Here is a 16,150-nt window from a genome sequence, read left to right as displayed (position 1 = left end):
ATTTCTCAAGAATACGATATTATGCTATTTATGTGATTGGTGTTTTATATGATTCTATCATAATGTTACATAAGAAAAGCATTTATTTAATTGTTTTCTATTATAAAAATATTTATATAATATTTCTTTATTTTGATATATTCCAAAATTGGAAATAAGTAGTAAAGTATTTTGATGATTATATCTTAATAATTTTTTATATGAAATAATATAATAAATTACTCGATGTTAAGAATAACAATTTAAAATGGAATTTTAGATAGAAAAATTGCATTCTGTTTTTAAAAAATTAAAAAAAATTGTTAATTTTTAATATGCAATGTACTTTTTCTAACATGTTAAGATATTTAACAAATAATATTTCTGTTAAACTTTTCTTTAGCTTATTTGTTTATTTGACGTTTTCATACATATGCTACATATCTGCAATAACAATATGTAAATATAAACTAACTAAATGGACAAACTTTACTTATCTAAACATTCGTGACTTTTAAATTTAACCATATAATGATTTATCTATTCATTATTATGTTTGATTAATTTTTCTTAATAAAGATTTTGGCTAAGTATCAGTTAAATATCATGCAATTTAATCCAGCCTTGAGAATTCGTATAATTTCCATTTATCACAGTAAGATTGCAGCATTTCTACATATATATAAATTGGCTGAATGAAGGTATGTTGTTCACAGTTTCGTCTTGTCCGTTGTATGTAACAGTTAACGCCTTTAAATTGTAGTAAAGTCAAAATATATGATTCGTGTTTGGAAATCAAATAATTTATTATGAAGAAAGAGTCTTTTTAGTTTCCTATATTGTTAATTTAAAGTGTTTTGATATAAAATTTTGATATAAAATTACGAATATTGTAAGTAACAAAAATATATAAATAAATAATAATTTCCCATTTTCAATTTTCAGAATGTATAATAAAAATAGGTATAATTTTTAAATTAATTGCTTAAAATTTTTTAATTGTTTTTTTTTATTTAATTAGAGGATAGGAAATTTAGATTAATATAATTTTTAAAAAGAGAAGTAAAAATAAGAAATTTAAGAGTTGCATTTCTATTCGTTATTTCTATTTCCGTATCTAAATGTAAATGTAAATGTAAATGTTATTAATAAAGCTAAATGTAAATGTTATTAATAATTTAATAAATCTAAAATATATGATACAAATAATAAAATTTTAGTTACAAACAATATGGTACAACAAAAATTTAGTTCTTGAAAAATCATGATGGTGAAAATACAGTTAAATACAGTTTGTCATATTAAAAAAAAAAGCAATATATAAAGAATAATAAAAAGAGTAAATAATAACGTAGACAAGTCATTGTTTTTAATTTAAATTTCGAATTTATTGGTTTAAATAAACCTTTTTATATATTTTGTAAATATTACAAAATGGAAAATTAAACAATATAAAGGGGAAGCATTTATAATGCATGCACCTATATAATTTTATATATTTCATAAGTAAATATCTCCTAAAAATTCAATGAAGAAAATTATTTTGTAAAAGTGATATGTATATGCATATGTGTCTGTATATATGTACACATTTCTTTTATTGCATGCTAAAATATTTTATAAATGGTTTAAAAATAATTTATAAACTATTAACTCTTTATAACATTATTTTAATACTTTTATATTATACAGAATAATCAAAAATATTAAATTATAGAAATTATAGAAATTTTGTAATTCTGAAATATGTATTCTATTTAAAATATTTTGAAATGAAGTATGAAATTATATAATATATAATACGTAAAAATTATATTTTTCTTTTTAAAATACATACAAAATGTATTTAAAATAAGACCTATGAAAAAATAAGACCTATGAAAATAAATTATTTAGAATATTTCTAAAATTAATTTCGAAGAAAAAATTAACTTTAAAAAGTAAGTAAAAAGTGTTTAATTAATTATAATCAATAATGTACTTTTATATCTAAATTATGATTAATTCAAAGAGCTAATTTATTTTATTTTAGATCATAACTATTCTATTTCAAATTTTAAAAATAAAGTGCTTTGTAAACTTTATCTTTATACACATCACGCAACTAGCAATTTTTAGATAAAATCTAAAGATAATCCCTCTTTCTCTCTTTTTTTCTTTCGATATTCAGGTTAACCAAGTTACCTCATTAGACAAATTCTTATTCGTATATTAAAATTTCTCAATCAGACATAACCAGATAACGATTAAGAAATAGAATTAGGAATCCGGTTAATTATAGAAGTTTATTTATAAGAAGAATTATAATTACACTTGATTGATTCAAAAATTGATTTGATTTTGAGTGGTCCCTTTATTTACAATTTAACTTATTTATTAACTCAATAAACATACATACATTAAATATACTTATAGAAATGATTGAGTTTAATATATCCTTATATATATAATATATAATATAATATATCCTATATATAATATATCTTTTAAATAATCTGTGATCTTATTTTCTTTATTAAAATATATCGAGATATTAGATTAATAGAATAATGATAGGATTAAGGCTCAGTTCTCTCGTGGCGCGATATGAGTTGTATGACGTCAGAGGGAGAAATGACATGTAAAAAGTTTCTTGCGTCATATAGCTTTATCTTGTACTCTCTTAAAAACATGATATTTTTTCTTAAAAACATGATATTTTCGTATTCTTAAAACTTACTAAAAAATACTTGAAAGTAAGATACCTGTCCAATAAATCATCGTAAAAGTGAAAAATTCTTGAAATAATGGTCACTACTCAGCTATCAGAAACAACTAGATCTAGTGATCTGGTAATTTCTGATAGCTAAGCATTGTATCATTATTTCAAGATTTATTTTACACTTTTACGTGATTTATTGGACAGATATCTTACTTTCTGATATTTTTTATAAGTTTTAAGAATACGAAAATATCATGCTTTTAAGGGAAATGTACAAGACAAAGCTGTACGACGCAAGAAATTTTTTACATGTCATTTCTCGCCTCTGACGTCATAATTCAATATGGCTGCAGAGAGACAACCGAGTCTTAACAATAGAACAATTCAAAATAAATTCATATTTTCTGTAAAATAAATGTATTCAAGTAGAGTAGTAAGAGATAATTTATTTCAATTTATTTAATTTCAAATAAATTTAATAAATTTTATAAGTTTTAATAAAATTACTAGGTATCCGGGTATTTAATTTAAAAAATTAGAAATTAAAATAGAAATTATAAATATTGCAATTTAATAAATTTCTTCAGTTCTTTGATATTTATTTTAAAAAAGAATCAATAAAATAATAATAATATAAATAATATTAATAAATAATATTAATATCATTTTCAGGTTTCTTGAAGTGTAAATGAAGATCGGTACTTCGAAATTTATGTTAAATAATACTGTCATTATTTACTAATTATAATTTACAATCGTCAACATCACTGTGAGAATGGATATAAAATTTATTTCCTTCATAGTTATGCTTACAGCAGTATTGTTGGAAGCAAAATTAAATCTTTGGAAAGATTTAGCATTTTCTCAAAAAGCAATAATCAACTCTCTTTTGCCTAAAAATCCCGATATAGTGAGAATAAACAACTTGGAAGAAGCTAAAACGAATAAAGTAGCTACATTAGATTTTGTAAGTACAACGAAATTATATTTTTAGATCATATACTGAGTATTTTGTCATGTTGAAGATTCATTTAAAAAAAGTAACAACAATCTAATTCTATATAAAAATGCATTGCAAAATTTGTAGATGTATTTGTAACTGATAACGTATCACACAAACACATATCCAAAATCTTATCAAATGTCCGGAATCACATATGAGTCATAAAGAGATTAAACGAATTTTTTTATAATAGGTAACATAACAATAGTAACAGTCAAAGTAAAAGGCACAAGTGATCACGATGAGTGATCACTTCTTCTACCACTGGTCGTCATCACACGAACACATAAAAATTAATCATCACGTTTGTGTACAGTGCTATTTTTTTATAATTCCGAATTTATTTCTATATTTCGTTGAAGATAGCTCAAAAAAAAAACCGAAACGTTCGAAAACTCGAATTATGTTATGAATTACGTTAAGAATAAAATAAAGTTATATTTTTTGTTTTGCATAAATAAACTATTTAAAAAATAAGTACACACTATCAACTGCGTTGATTCTTACTGGCCATTTGATTTAATGTTTCGATTTATAGTTTCGAGAGTTATTGTGGTATATATTTTTGACAAGAGACTTAATCGTTTAGACGAGAAATTGTATTAATGTAGGAAATATTTTGTTATCCTAATTATTGTATATTAATTACTAACAATAGTAGTACAACAGTTGTCAAAATATTTTTGTTTAAAAACACAACGAAAAATATTATAAAAAAAATGTCTATGAAATGTCTCAACACTATTTTGAACTGTACAGAAATATTTAAAGAAGCTTCACAAAAGATTGCTGATAGCATCTCATTAAATTAAATAATTCAAATTAACATCTATGGATCTATGAATTGACTGTGTGATAAATAAAAACAAAATTTTTGTTTTGATAATTCTTACTTTTTTGCATAAAATGACTTCTTTGGCATAAATAAATGTCTCTCTTCATTTATAAAAAAAAGCAAATAAAGTTATAAAAAAATGAATATTTTATGAAACTCTTTATATTACTTTATATTTAAGCTAATACCGCAATAAAATATATCTTAGATAAAAAAAATCGTATATAAAGTACTCATCTTTTTCGATTATTTTATTTCGATAATATAATTTTACTTTATTATATAATATTATTATAATTTTATTTTATAATATTAATGTTTTTAAAATGTTTAAAGAAATGTCAATTTATTTAAAAAGAGACCGTACGAGTTTAAATGAAAATTATTGCAAATTATTTTTATTGCTAAAAAGCAAAAAGAATATCTCTATCTTTGAAATTTAATTTTTCTATCGCAATAAGTATTTTTATACTTAATTTGATGAATATTATTATTAATTCTTCAAAATCATTTCTAAAATCATTTCTTAACATCCTCTATGTTTGCACAGATCGGTTTGGTAGAAAGACATGGTTATCCCGCTGAGAAACATTATGTCACAACGGAAGATGGTTATAACTTGATAATACACAGAATACCTGCGAGTCCTCTGTCTAATAATCGCCTAAAAAAAAAAGTTATATTTCTTCAACATGGTTTTTTATGTTCGTCTGATTGTTGGGTGTTATATGGCGCTGACAAGGACCTTGGTAAATATTTGTGAATACATATTGCGTCATTATTTAGTATATTAATTAAATTCAGCATTATTATTTCATGTAGATAACGATATAACGATATAACTTTAATCATAACTGGCCTTTCATTTTCTACTCATTTCAATTTCATGTGCTTTTATAACACATTGAGCAATTTTTTTCTTGGATATACGAAAAGTGAAATCGTGAAACATAGATTGATATGGACATTAAAAGAGTTATAAATATTACTAGCAATTATTATAAATATTACTAGCAATTATTATATTATAGAATTTTCAATATCAGAGATCAGACAGAAAGTCAGAGTTGTGAACACAACATAAAATAATAACATGTATAATAATTACATAATAATTACATGTATAACACACGCACATACGCATATATGAGTGTTATTTTCATTTAATTAATGACCGCTTTTGAAGATTATACATGTGTTCACCTTGACAAACTTAAAATGTGGAAATGCAACTCAGATAATGAAAGCTAATCAATAAACTACAACGTGAAACGTGGCATTTTCTCGGCAAACAGGATCTTGGTTGCTAAAGCCTTTTATATGAAATAAATTCAATTAATTATATTATCAACTACGTGCCACTTTGGTTCAGTAGACTTTCAACGTAGTGGCTTTATAATAATTCGATAATTCAATATAATAATTCAATATTTTTGATATCGAGAATATTTTTGATATCCAGGTACGATCTCTGAGATGATATTTTTCGCAATATATATTTCCAGAATAATAAAGGGATTAATAAAGGAAAATAATAAAGGGGATTTTAATACATATATAAGAAGAAAGATAATGACATATATAAGAAGAAAGATCATACACACATACACACACACACACACACACACACACACACACACACATAAATAGATATTCTCACATATAAGCAAAAATATTGTAATTTTCTTAGACAAATTTTAATTTTATAATAAAATCTTGCTTATATATGTGAAAATTTAATTTTGATTTGATTGAATTTGTGCCGATGAAAATATAAGTATTTGCTTACATGTGAGAATATCTATTTTGAGAGAATCTATACATATATTACGAGTTATACATTATACATATAGGAGAATATATACATAACGACAAAATAAACGATAACACTTTCAGATGTATTCAAGTTAAAACGATTTTTGTCCGCGATAGTGTGCTCTTGTTTGTAGATTAATAATTTTCTCACTTTTTTTTATCAATTAGGATATGAACTATTAGAAATGAGAGCACAATCATGTTTTATTAAGAATACTAGAAAGACATAAATTAATACATTTGCAAAGCTCAGTGCAATAGTAATTTGTGATATTAAATGTTTACGCTGATATTTTAATATTTTCTCGAAAAATTAAAATTTTTTTAAAGATGAAAATTAAGATTTAGTAATTCATAAACTACAAAAACGCACTATTACTTGCCGCTTCGGGAATCAAAATCGACTGATTTTGTTTTTCAATTTAACTTCTTCTATAAATAACATTAACATATAAATTAAAGTGACAACATTGTGTATGCTTTAAGAAAAATAATTCTTATTTATCAGCAATATTATTTTGATTAATATAATTAATATTTGTTTCGACAATATGATAAAAGGAAGAATTATTTTTGTTACAGCATTCTTATTAGCTGATCAAGGATATGATGTATGGCTTGGAAATGTCAGAGGAAATTCTTATTGCCGATCACATATACAAATGTCACCACAAAATCATGACTTTTGGCAATTTAGGTACAATTTCATTTTATAAGTAATATTCTTACAGAAATTCTGTTAATTTAATTGTTCTTTATTTATATTTATTTATTATTTTAATTTGTTATTTTATTTGCGCTAGATTTCTTAAAATTTCTAATCTTAAAATTAATTTCTTTTTTAATGAGATTTATAAAATTTTTTTTAATGAAAACTTATAAAAATATATATAGATTTTGTATGCTTTTATATTCTTATTACAAAAGAATTCCTAATTAAGTTAAAGGATTTAAAATAAAATTAATATAAAAGATTTAGAATAGGAATCACTTGGAGTTTTTGTCATCGTTTTCTATTAGGTAATAAAAAAGAAAAGGAGAGAAACTAAAATATATTTTTATTATTTACCTTTTTAGCTACCATGAGATAGGAACAAGAGATCTACCAGTTATGATCGATTATGTATTGAGTTATACAAAACGCAAAACTTTACACTACATCGGTCATTCAATGGGAACTACTGTATTGTTTGTTTTGCTTTCTATGAGACCCGAATATAACGCAAAAATAAGATTAGGAATCTGTCTTGCTCCAATCGCCATGTGGAAGGAAGTGACTCCTGTATTAGCAACACTTGTTAAAAAAACGCCAAAAATTCAGGTAAAGAGATATCAAAATTATATTTTGATTTCTATTAATTGTAAATAAAATTAAAGTATATTCAATATATAAGTTTTATATTAGTATTAAGACCGATTCATGAAGATCATTCCATGGAGTTTATTGTGCGAGGAATTTGCCAAATATCATAATATCAAGAGACACACGATCTTGATTCGTCCCCAAGTGTACGCCATAGCGCTTCTCGAGCACGAGCAATGTACTGGCAATGTCTCTTCAGACGAATCAATAAGTTGCGAGCACCCGTAATTATCGATTCTTGATAACAGCTGAAATGATCAAATTCTGGATAGGCGCGATCGATAAATTGTATAATAAATAATTGTATAAAAAAATAAAAGTGTTTATATCGTTTTTCGTCTATGTGCTCTATAACCAGAGATATTGCGATCTCAGCAAATGTTCAACAATTGTACATAATAGCATATGCTAATTGTACATAAACGCAATGCTGTAACTTGTTTCATGTTACGTGCACAGTGTTATATAATTATAATTATTTGGCACTTTATCTTGTTTTTTGTATTACGTTTACTGTATGTAGCCTTTATTATAATTTTTTGTGATTATATATTTTGTATTTATATTTTTATTTGTTTATCAGGAATTTTTTGAACAGAATGAAATATATGAATTAGCTCCATTATCATCAACGAGCATTACATTAAGGAGAACATTATGTGCGGACAAAGCAATTACTCAGGCTGCTTGTATTGCAATATTATTTCTATTTTCGGGATCCGATCCAGCACAATTTAATACAGTACGTTATATATTTTTAATTTTTTTTTAAGTTTTGTTTTTAATAATCATACAGGGTATTCTGGAAATCAAGATAAGGAGGTGATTCTTCACATAAAAGTAAATTGAAAATGTAAAATAAACCGAAACATCCTACATAACGCTTTTAATTGTTTTTAATATCTTTTATATTTTTTAGTATTTAATTAAAAATATTATTCAAAGGATTACAGAATATTTTTTAATTTTTTATCTTAATATGAGAAATTAAAATTATATTTAATAAAGCCATTTGTTATAGACAACATTTCCGGAAATATTGTCACATTTTCCCTACGGCGCTTCTGTGAAAACAATACTTCATTTTTCCCAAAATATTATCACACGTGAGTATTTCGTGTCTTTTTAGAAAGAAATTACAGATATTTATAAATAATGATGGAGATATAGAAATTTTAATTCCTGATCCAATAGATGTTATAATTGCTTTTGTTATATGCGCTTTAAATCTTATAAGCCAACACTTGGAGTTAGATGCATATTTCAGTGTCGATTTTTGAAACGACGCCTGCTATTTTTCCATTGCCTCTTGAAGCTCATTGTTAGTAGTTGAGCCATCGATCATACATGATCTTGTCTCAGAAGTGTTCTCATCTTTGCTAAATAATTTTTAACTGTAACTTTTAACTGTATAAATAAATAAATGCTAAATTTTCTATTATTAATTATGTATATATATATATATATATATATATATATATATAATAAAATAATATAGTTAGAATAATGTATAATAAATATGTATAATAGAATTTTAACAACAGTTTTTCACATTAATGTGAGATATTGTTGATGCCTGTTTTAAGTTACTCCTTAATAAGCCAATTGCCTCAAAAAATGAAAAACGAAAAAAATCATCAAATATATAAATATATTTCTATTTCATATTAATATAGAACATATATACTTATATACTGGAACCTTGTAATCTGGAACCTCATAATAGTGAATCTCTAGGGCGCAAAATTCCCTCCCATACACATTAGACGCATTCAAATAGCATCAGTAAGAATAACGGAACAATTGCATAGCAACGCTATGGGCATATATTAAGTTGTTTTGAGTTACACTTTGAGCGCGCATGAAATTAGACTTGCCAATATCGAGCAAAAATATCGAGTACGAATACATTCAAAATATATCATGTAATACGATATTTTTATTTAAAAAATTATACATTTAAATAAATATTTAAATAAAATTAGAATATACATTTAATTAATGATTACAATTTTTATAGTTTGGTCCCATTTTTTAAACAAATATCTTTTTCAATTTCGCTGCTATATTTATATAGATAATTAATATTGTTTACAGACAAATTTGAAAGCTACGACGATGGATTTTTCGACCATTATAAAAGATATAAACAAATAGCACCCATACAATATAATCTTAAAAGAATTACAGCGTCTTTGGCTTTATTTTATGGCGCTAATGATCTGTTTGCTACGGCATCGGTAAATATATTTTTAATTTTTAATTTTGTATATTATAATGTTTTTCATTTTGTGAAAAAATATATTAAAGAAATAAAATTTCATTAAAATTACACACGTACGCACGCACGCACACATACCGAGTGGTCCATTTAAATCGAATCCCTTGAATATTTCTCTTATTTTGGATACGAAAAAATGTTTCAGATGAAAGTAGAACGATGTCGAGAGGAACACATTTTCATACCGGTTTTTTTCTAGGTTGAGATAATTTAAAAGATAATTTAAAAGATGAAGATCATCTTCATCTTTTTAAATGGAATTGTATAATTTTTTTTTACACGATATGATTCCTCTATTTATTTTATGTATAAAGGTAGAATTGTCGACAAATCAATAATTTACGAGATATTTTATATTTTATTCCAATAAAAAATTTATTCAAGATGTTCAAAATGATGTCCTCCGACTTTAATATACTTTCAAATACATAAATAATACTCTTACATTTTTTATCGTTTCTGAATTTATACTTGCTTCCAAAATACGCTCTTTCATGTTCTCTTGTGTAATTGGTACATTGAAAACAATGTTTGATATACATCATAAAAAATTTATTATTATCATACATATTCCTTTTTCGACTTTCTCTCCTGATACTCTTTGTTCATTCTATATTATTATTTATGTACATATGTGGAAATAGTCTTTAAGTAATAATTGCTTACATTTTTAATTTATTATTGTTAATATTTTATCATTTTTCATATTTTATTTTCGCAGAATGCTTTTGAGACATATAGTCAACTGCCGAATGTTATTTTGCTAGAGGAAAATCCATATAAACTTTTCACTCATACTGATTTTCTTTGGGCCATCGATGCGAAGACTCTATTATATGACCGTGTAATGGAGGTACTTGAGAGGTTTGATATTAAGCAAAAGAACGAATGGAATATCAATTAATCTATTATTAAATAATTGATGTCTTTTGCGAAAAAAATTAATTTCTTTCTGATTCATAAATATTGTATTCAAAGTGTAAGGACGGAAGAAGTACAAGAGAAAAGAATAATTATAAAAAAAGATAAATGGAAAATAACAATATATAATGAGCAAGAAATAACAGAAATGTTTATCGGTTATATACCAAGATACATTGCCCGAACACTGCGAAATATTTATATTATTATCTAACTAAATAAAGAATCTCTCTCTCTCTCTCTCTCTCTCTCTCTCTCTCTCTCTCTCTATTTCGCGCTCTCGCTTCTCTACTTTGACAATCGACTGAAGTCTATCTGCACGAGGAAAGTGAGACCGTTTTAAAGTATGATGCATCTAAATCCTGTCTGTGTATAACCGCATATCTTACTTACGAAATTAATTGTGGATATCATAGATATAATTAAAAGAAACACAAATAAAAGGAAGAGATTATTTACTTTTTCGTACATGAATCATTTAATATTTAATATAATATTCAAATTAATCTTCACATAAACGATTCTCTTTTTGTAATCTTTTTTTTCTCTTTATTTTTCATTCCTCACTTTAAATATTTTCAAATCTTCACTTTTCATTTTGAATCATACCTGTCTTTATTTTGAAGCTCATTTATTTTACTTACTTTAACCATTAATAATTATGATCATCAGGTACTATCACACAATCGTTATCGTCAGAAAATTTCCGTTTGATCAATATTGATTTCTTCAGTTCGGATGAATTATCATGAAGTATGTTGTCATTACTGATAATGCAAACATCATTGCTATCATCATTGTTATCAACTTCTATTTTAAGTTTTTTAGTTGGCACTTCAACCTCGGTATCATTTTTGCGTTTTTTAGCTGTATCTAATATCTCGATTACGTTCTGCACAAAAATTTTTAAATTTGTTTAAAATAAGCGGTTAAATCAATAATCTCAAAAAAAAAGAAATATTATTAAAAAATTAATCAAAAGAAATATTAAAAATACTCACTTGACCATTAGAACTGGAAGACTTTTCCGTTTCTTCTTCTTTCTTTTCCCGCGGTTGAAGTACATTTTTATCCGTCAATATTAAAAATTGTGGACTATCATCCTTTGGATCGGGTTTTTCCCGATAAACTACAAAGATAGTTAATGAATAATTCTGATGAAAGTCGTCAACTTTGAGAATTGTTCCATCCTTGATCCCTAATTCCTCCAATTTTTTGTTATTATTGCTCTCTGTTTCACCTTCTTCACTGCTAATGATGACGGCATCAGTTCCATCAATCATTACATCAGGAGCGATCATGTTGAGTCTATCTTTGAGTATTAATTCTTCCAGTTCTTTAATAGTCATGTTGGAAGTATCAACCATTAGCATAGCTTGTGGGCTAGGTGCACAAACGTAACATTGCGGATTGGGTGGATTCACTGCTTTTTCCGGAACCAATAGTTGATTACGATGATTCATCTTTAAACGCAGATAGACAGATTTACAGGCTCGTAGATTGTTCTCAAGGACCCGAAAAGCATGAAGAACTACCATATCCGCGATTATAGCGTTGGTAGTAGCGATTGCTGGGATTATATTGCCAGCCATTGCTGAAGATTAAGAATTATGTTAAAATAAAAATTAGAATTGAAATTTTATATAATATACTGAATGATTTCAATGATTCTTATATTGAAAATAAAATAAAACATATATTGAAATTGTGAAGAAAAAAGAAGGGTAAAACTTGAGAAAGGTAACTGAATAAAGTTGTTCTCATATAATTGCTAACATTTGATATTAAATCTGCTTTTTTGAGGAATTCCGAAAATATACGCGCGAATATTGGCACATGCGGCGACGAAATCCACAGCATGTTGATCATCTTTGTCCGAAATCAAATGATTGTCTGGTGATTTTGCTTGGAAGCTTTCAATGCCAGATAAATTTTTCATCGATTCCGTAAAAATCGAACCGCATTTGGAAATACATCGTTGTTGATCCTTTAACTCAGGTTGATTGATTTCTTTGCTACATCCAGCCACTTTAGAAAAATATAAATACATTATTCTCACTGAAACAATTAAAAAGAATATTTGTATAAAATAAATAAGAGCAAACCTCCGTCTGGCAATTCCCTCCAATTTAATGGCGTTAGAAGTCGACGCGTTTTCCATAAATTATCCATGCTCCACAGATATTTGATATCATCATGAAAGAGTTTAACGAACAGTTTTTCCGGATTGTAATCACAAGATTGAGCCCAATTCGCGTGGAAATTCTATTAACATTACCCTTATCATTAGCTTCCATTTGCAAAGCTCCTTGCAAAGCTCTGAAGATAACTATGAATTGCTACACGAAAATAAATATGCATAAATTATAAAAAAAATTATAAAAAAAAAATATAACATTAATTGTGAGTTATACATGTAATTTTACACACACACACACACACACACACACACACACACACACACACACACACACACACGTTGTATTATGTATATACTTTTAAATTATATTGAATGTCACAATATAACGATTTACATTACCAGTTGCTTCTAAATCTGCTGTATCTGGAGAAACATTGTGATCAGGATCTTCTCCTCCAAATAATTGGCTGCAATTGACATTATAAAATAAATCATTAAAAATTGTTTAGAAATCAAAAGAAATTTTTGACAAATAGAAATGAAAATTAAATCAAAATCACAAATTTGATTTAGAAAGCATAACATACAAAATTTTATTTTAATGCAGATTATTCTACAATAATTACTTAAAGAGATGCTTAGCCCATACTATACGGTGAATGGGTTCGCTGGGTGTATTGCGAATGGTACAGCCAGGATAAGTCTTTTGTACAGCTTTAGGTGTACATTCATAACATTGATTTAGGCTCTTTTTAATGAGTTCAACCTGATCTTCATAACCTGCAGTACCAGATTCAATTAATGGTATATCTGTTGATAGGCACATACGATTCACATGGTTTCTAACTGCTCTATTGTCAAGAGCATTCAAAACCACGGTAAACTTTTTGAAAAAAGATGGGCCAAATTCTGATCTGTAAACATATATAAGAAATTTAAAAAAAAAGTTTTAAATAAATAATACAAACACTGAGAATCAATGATATAGTAACAAGTGTAGTAATAAGATTAGTAACAAAGATACTTAAACATACGATATGATACTATCGTGATAGTATATCACTTTGACATCTGGATTAAATGTCAATCCTGTTTCACATGCTATGCTGGCTTTTGATTTTCCTATATGTTTTTTTTGAAACAGAAACTGTCTGTTTAAATTACTGACATCAATTGTATCCAAATCTAGAAAAAAATCAAATTTAATAATTTAAATATTTATAATAAAAGCATCATAAGTATACATGTAAATGGAAAATAAAAAACAAAAAAATAAAAAATAAAAATTAAGAAAGATGAAATTAATACAATATATCAACATATATCATAAGAAGAAATTTGATATTGCCTGTCGTAGTCGAGAAGCATTAGAAGCAATAGTTAAGGAATTTGTCTCAGATACTGGTATATTTAAGACAGAATTAATTATGTCAAGAGAAAACAAGTCACTTTGCTTATTGTTAATAAATTCTTATATTACAAGAATATATTATATCTTTTTAGATGATATACCTATTATTCTGGCTGATGTAAAAGATGAGATGTCTCTCAGGAAAATGACCGAGCGAGCAAAGATATTTATTAATTCTTGTGGTCCATATAGATTTTACGGAGAACCAGTTATTAAAGCTTGTATCGCTACTTGTACTCATTACGTTGATGTCACTGGTGAAGAAGAGGTAATTCAATATACGTTTTTATTACGCAATTCGCAATGAACAATGTTAATTTATTTTACTATTTTCGATATTTTGTCGTTTATGCAGAGAATGCAATTTAAATATAATCAAGCAGCACAAGAAGCTGGCGTTTACATAATAAACGCTTGCGGTTTTGATTGTATTCCAAGCGAATTTGGGAATTATTTTCAACAGAAGTTTGGAGGAAAAATCAATGCTATTGAAATATATTGGTCATTTTCAACTGACACTAATGAGAAAATTTTTATTTTAAATTATGTAACTTGGGAGTCCGCAATACATAATCTAGCTAATATACATGAACAACGAGAATTGCGTGCAAAGTTATATCCTACCAAACTACCCGAATTAATACCTAAATTAAATCAAAGTATGCATTTTTCCAGACATTACCTATATAATTACAAAATCGTATCTTATTGTAAATCAATTATATGTCAGTTTTGCATGTATATCAAATGTTTAAAAATTTTGTGAGCTTTATGAACTCGAAAAAGAGGAATAATGCAATTGCATAGATAGCAAGACTAATAATTTGTTAATTGCAGAGGTATACATCGAAGCGACGCGTCTGGAGGATGGTCTATACCATTTCGAAGTACTGATCGTTCCGTAGTTCTTCGCAACGATTCTTACACGACAAATATAAAGAAAGGCCCGTTCAAGTTCAAGTTTACATCACGTTTAAGTTAGTATAATAAAAAATAAACCATGAATATTGGAAAATAATTTTGATTAATGTACACTTATCATTAGGTCTTTCTTTGTCTGCCTGGCAGTTGCCATCCTCGACATGATTTTATTTTTCACGTCTCGCACAGCATATAGTCGCAATTACTTCTAAAAGTATGTATGAAATTAATGCAATTTTTAAAATCATTTAGATCAGAGTATCAGAGAACAAGATAATTAAATTGATATTTGCAGTATCCGACTTTATTTTCATACGGTCTTGTGGGCCATAAAAATCCGAAATTAGAAACACAAAAATCAACACATTTTTCCATAATATTTAAAACCTGCGGATGGACTAAAAAGTTGGCTGAACCTATTGACAAATATACAGATCCACTTAATAAGAAAGTAGTCACGAAAGTCAGCGGTGATTCTCCTGCATATGAAATGACTAGTATTGTAGCGATTTATCGGCAATTACAATTCTTAATAAAACTGATAAGATTTAGAATTTATTATTTTTGAAAATCTGAATAAATTTACGGTTTATAACGTAAGATAAATATAAAATAACTTTTATTTTGCTTTTATATATTTATATTATATTTTTATAGCGGAGGAGTACTCACTCCTGGTGCTGCATTCGTAAGACATCTCTGATCGAAGAAATGAATAAACATAATATTAAATTTGAAGTGATATCATCTATCGAGAAATAGAAATAGAATGGACGTTCT

The 16,150-nt window shown here is 26.2% G+C and overlaps 2 protein-coding genes across 4 annotated transcripts; one reads left to right on the top strand and one right to left on the bottom strand.

The window, feature by feature from the left end:
• Nucleotides 1-727: 727 nt before the first annotated feature.
• LOC105424186 (lipase 3-like) lies at nucleotides 728-16,134 on the top strand. 3 transcript variants are annotated; one of them, XM_089080027.1, is made up of 11 exons: nucleotides 728-3,647; nucleotides 5,069-5,267; nucleotides 6,916-7,030; nucleotides 7,411-7,654; nucleotides 8,280-8,438; nucleotides 8,718-8,802; nucleotides 14,542-14,717; nucleotides 14,805-15,108; nucleotides 15,287-15,426; nucleotides 15,495-15,584; nucleotides 16,028-16,134. In XM_089080027.1, the coding sequence occupies exons 1-9, from the start codon at nucleotides 3,456-3,458 to the stop codon at nucleotides 15,352-15,354; spliced, it is 1,542 nt and encodes a 513-aa protein (XP_088936153.1). In that variant the 5' UTR covers nucleotides 728-3,455; the 3' UTR covers nucleotides 15,355-15,426; nucleotides 15,495-15,584; nucleotides 16,028-16,134. The 3 variants fall into 3 exon arrangements, with proteins under 3 accessions (XP_088936153.1, XP_088936155.1, XP_088936154.1); XM_089080029.1 differs by lacking the exons at nucleotides 14,805-15,108; nucleotides 15,287-15,426; nucleotides 15,495-15,584; nucleotides 16,028-16,134 and adding an exon at nucleotides 9,794-9,936 and having other exon boundaries at nucleotides 14,542-14,711; XM_089080028.1 differs by lacking the exons at nucleotides 14,542-14,717; nucleotides 14,805-15,108; nucleotides 15,287-15,426; nucleotides 15,495-15,584; nucleotides 16,028-16,134 and adding exons at nucleotides 9,794-9,936; nucleotides 10,699-11,144.
• Nucleotides 10,508-14,359, bottom strand: LOC105424390 (SUMO-activating enzyme subunit 2-like). The gene is given in 9 exon segments (XM_089079739.1): nucleotides 10,508-11,790; nucleotides 11,900-12,492; nucleotides 12,675-12,926; nucleotides 13,004-13,150; nucleotides 13,153-13,206; nucleotides 13,426-13,505; nucleotides 13,665-13,952; nucleotides 14,073-14,223; nucleotides 14,347-14,359. Coding segments are annotated over 9 exon segments (1,818 nt in total). The 3' UTR covers nucleotides 10,508-11,550.
• Nucleotides 16,135-16,150: the final 16 nt, after the last annotated feature.

Source organism: Pogonomyrmex barbatus, unplaced genomic scaffold (assembly GCF_055798465.1).
Source record: "Pogonomyrmex barbatus isolate J1 unplaced genomic scaffold, ASM5579846v1 scaffold3, whole genome shotgun sequence".
Taxonomy (NCBI): Eukaryota; Metazoa; Arthropoda; class Insecta; order Hymenoptera; family Formicidae; genus Pogonomyrmex; species Pogonomyrmex barbatus.
This window is presented reverse-complemented; position numbering and strand designations above follow the sequence as displayed.

Excerpts from the sequence above, each read along its gene's own strand:
- LOC105424186 (XM_089080027.1), top strand. The coding sequence starts at position 3,456 with ATGGATATAAAATTTATTTCCTTCATAGTTATGCTTACAGCAGTATTG. Across the intron at positions 8,439-8,717 it reads ATCCAGCACAATTTAATACA|ACAACATTTCCGGAAATATT; the intron begins GTACGTTATATA and ends CATTTGTTATAG. Across the intron at positions 15,109-15,286 it reads AATACCTAAATTAAATCAAA|AGGTATACATCGAAGCGACG; the intron begins GTATGCATTTTT and ends TGTTAATTGCAG.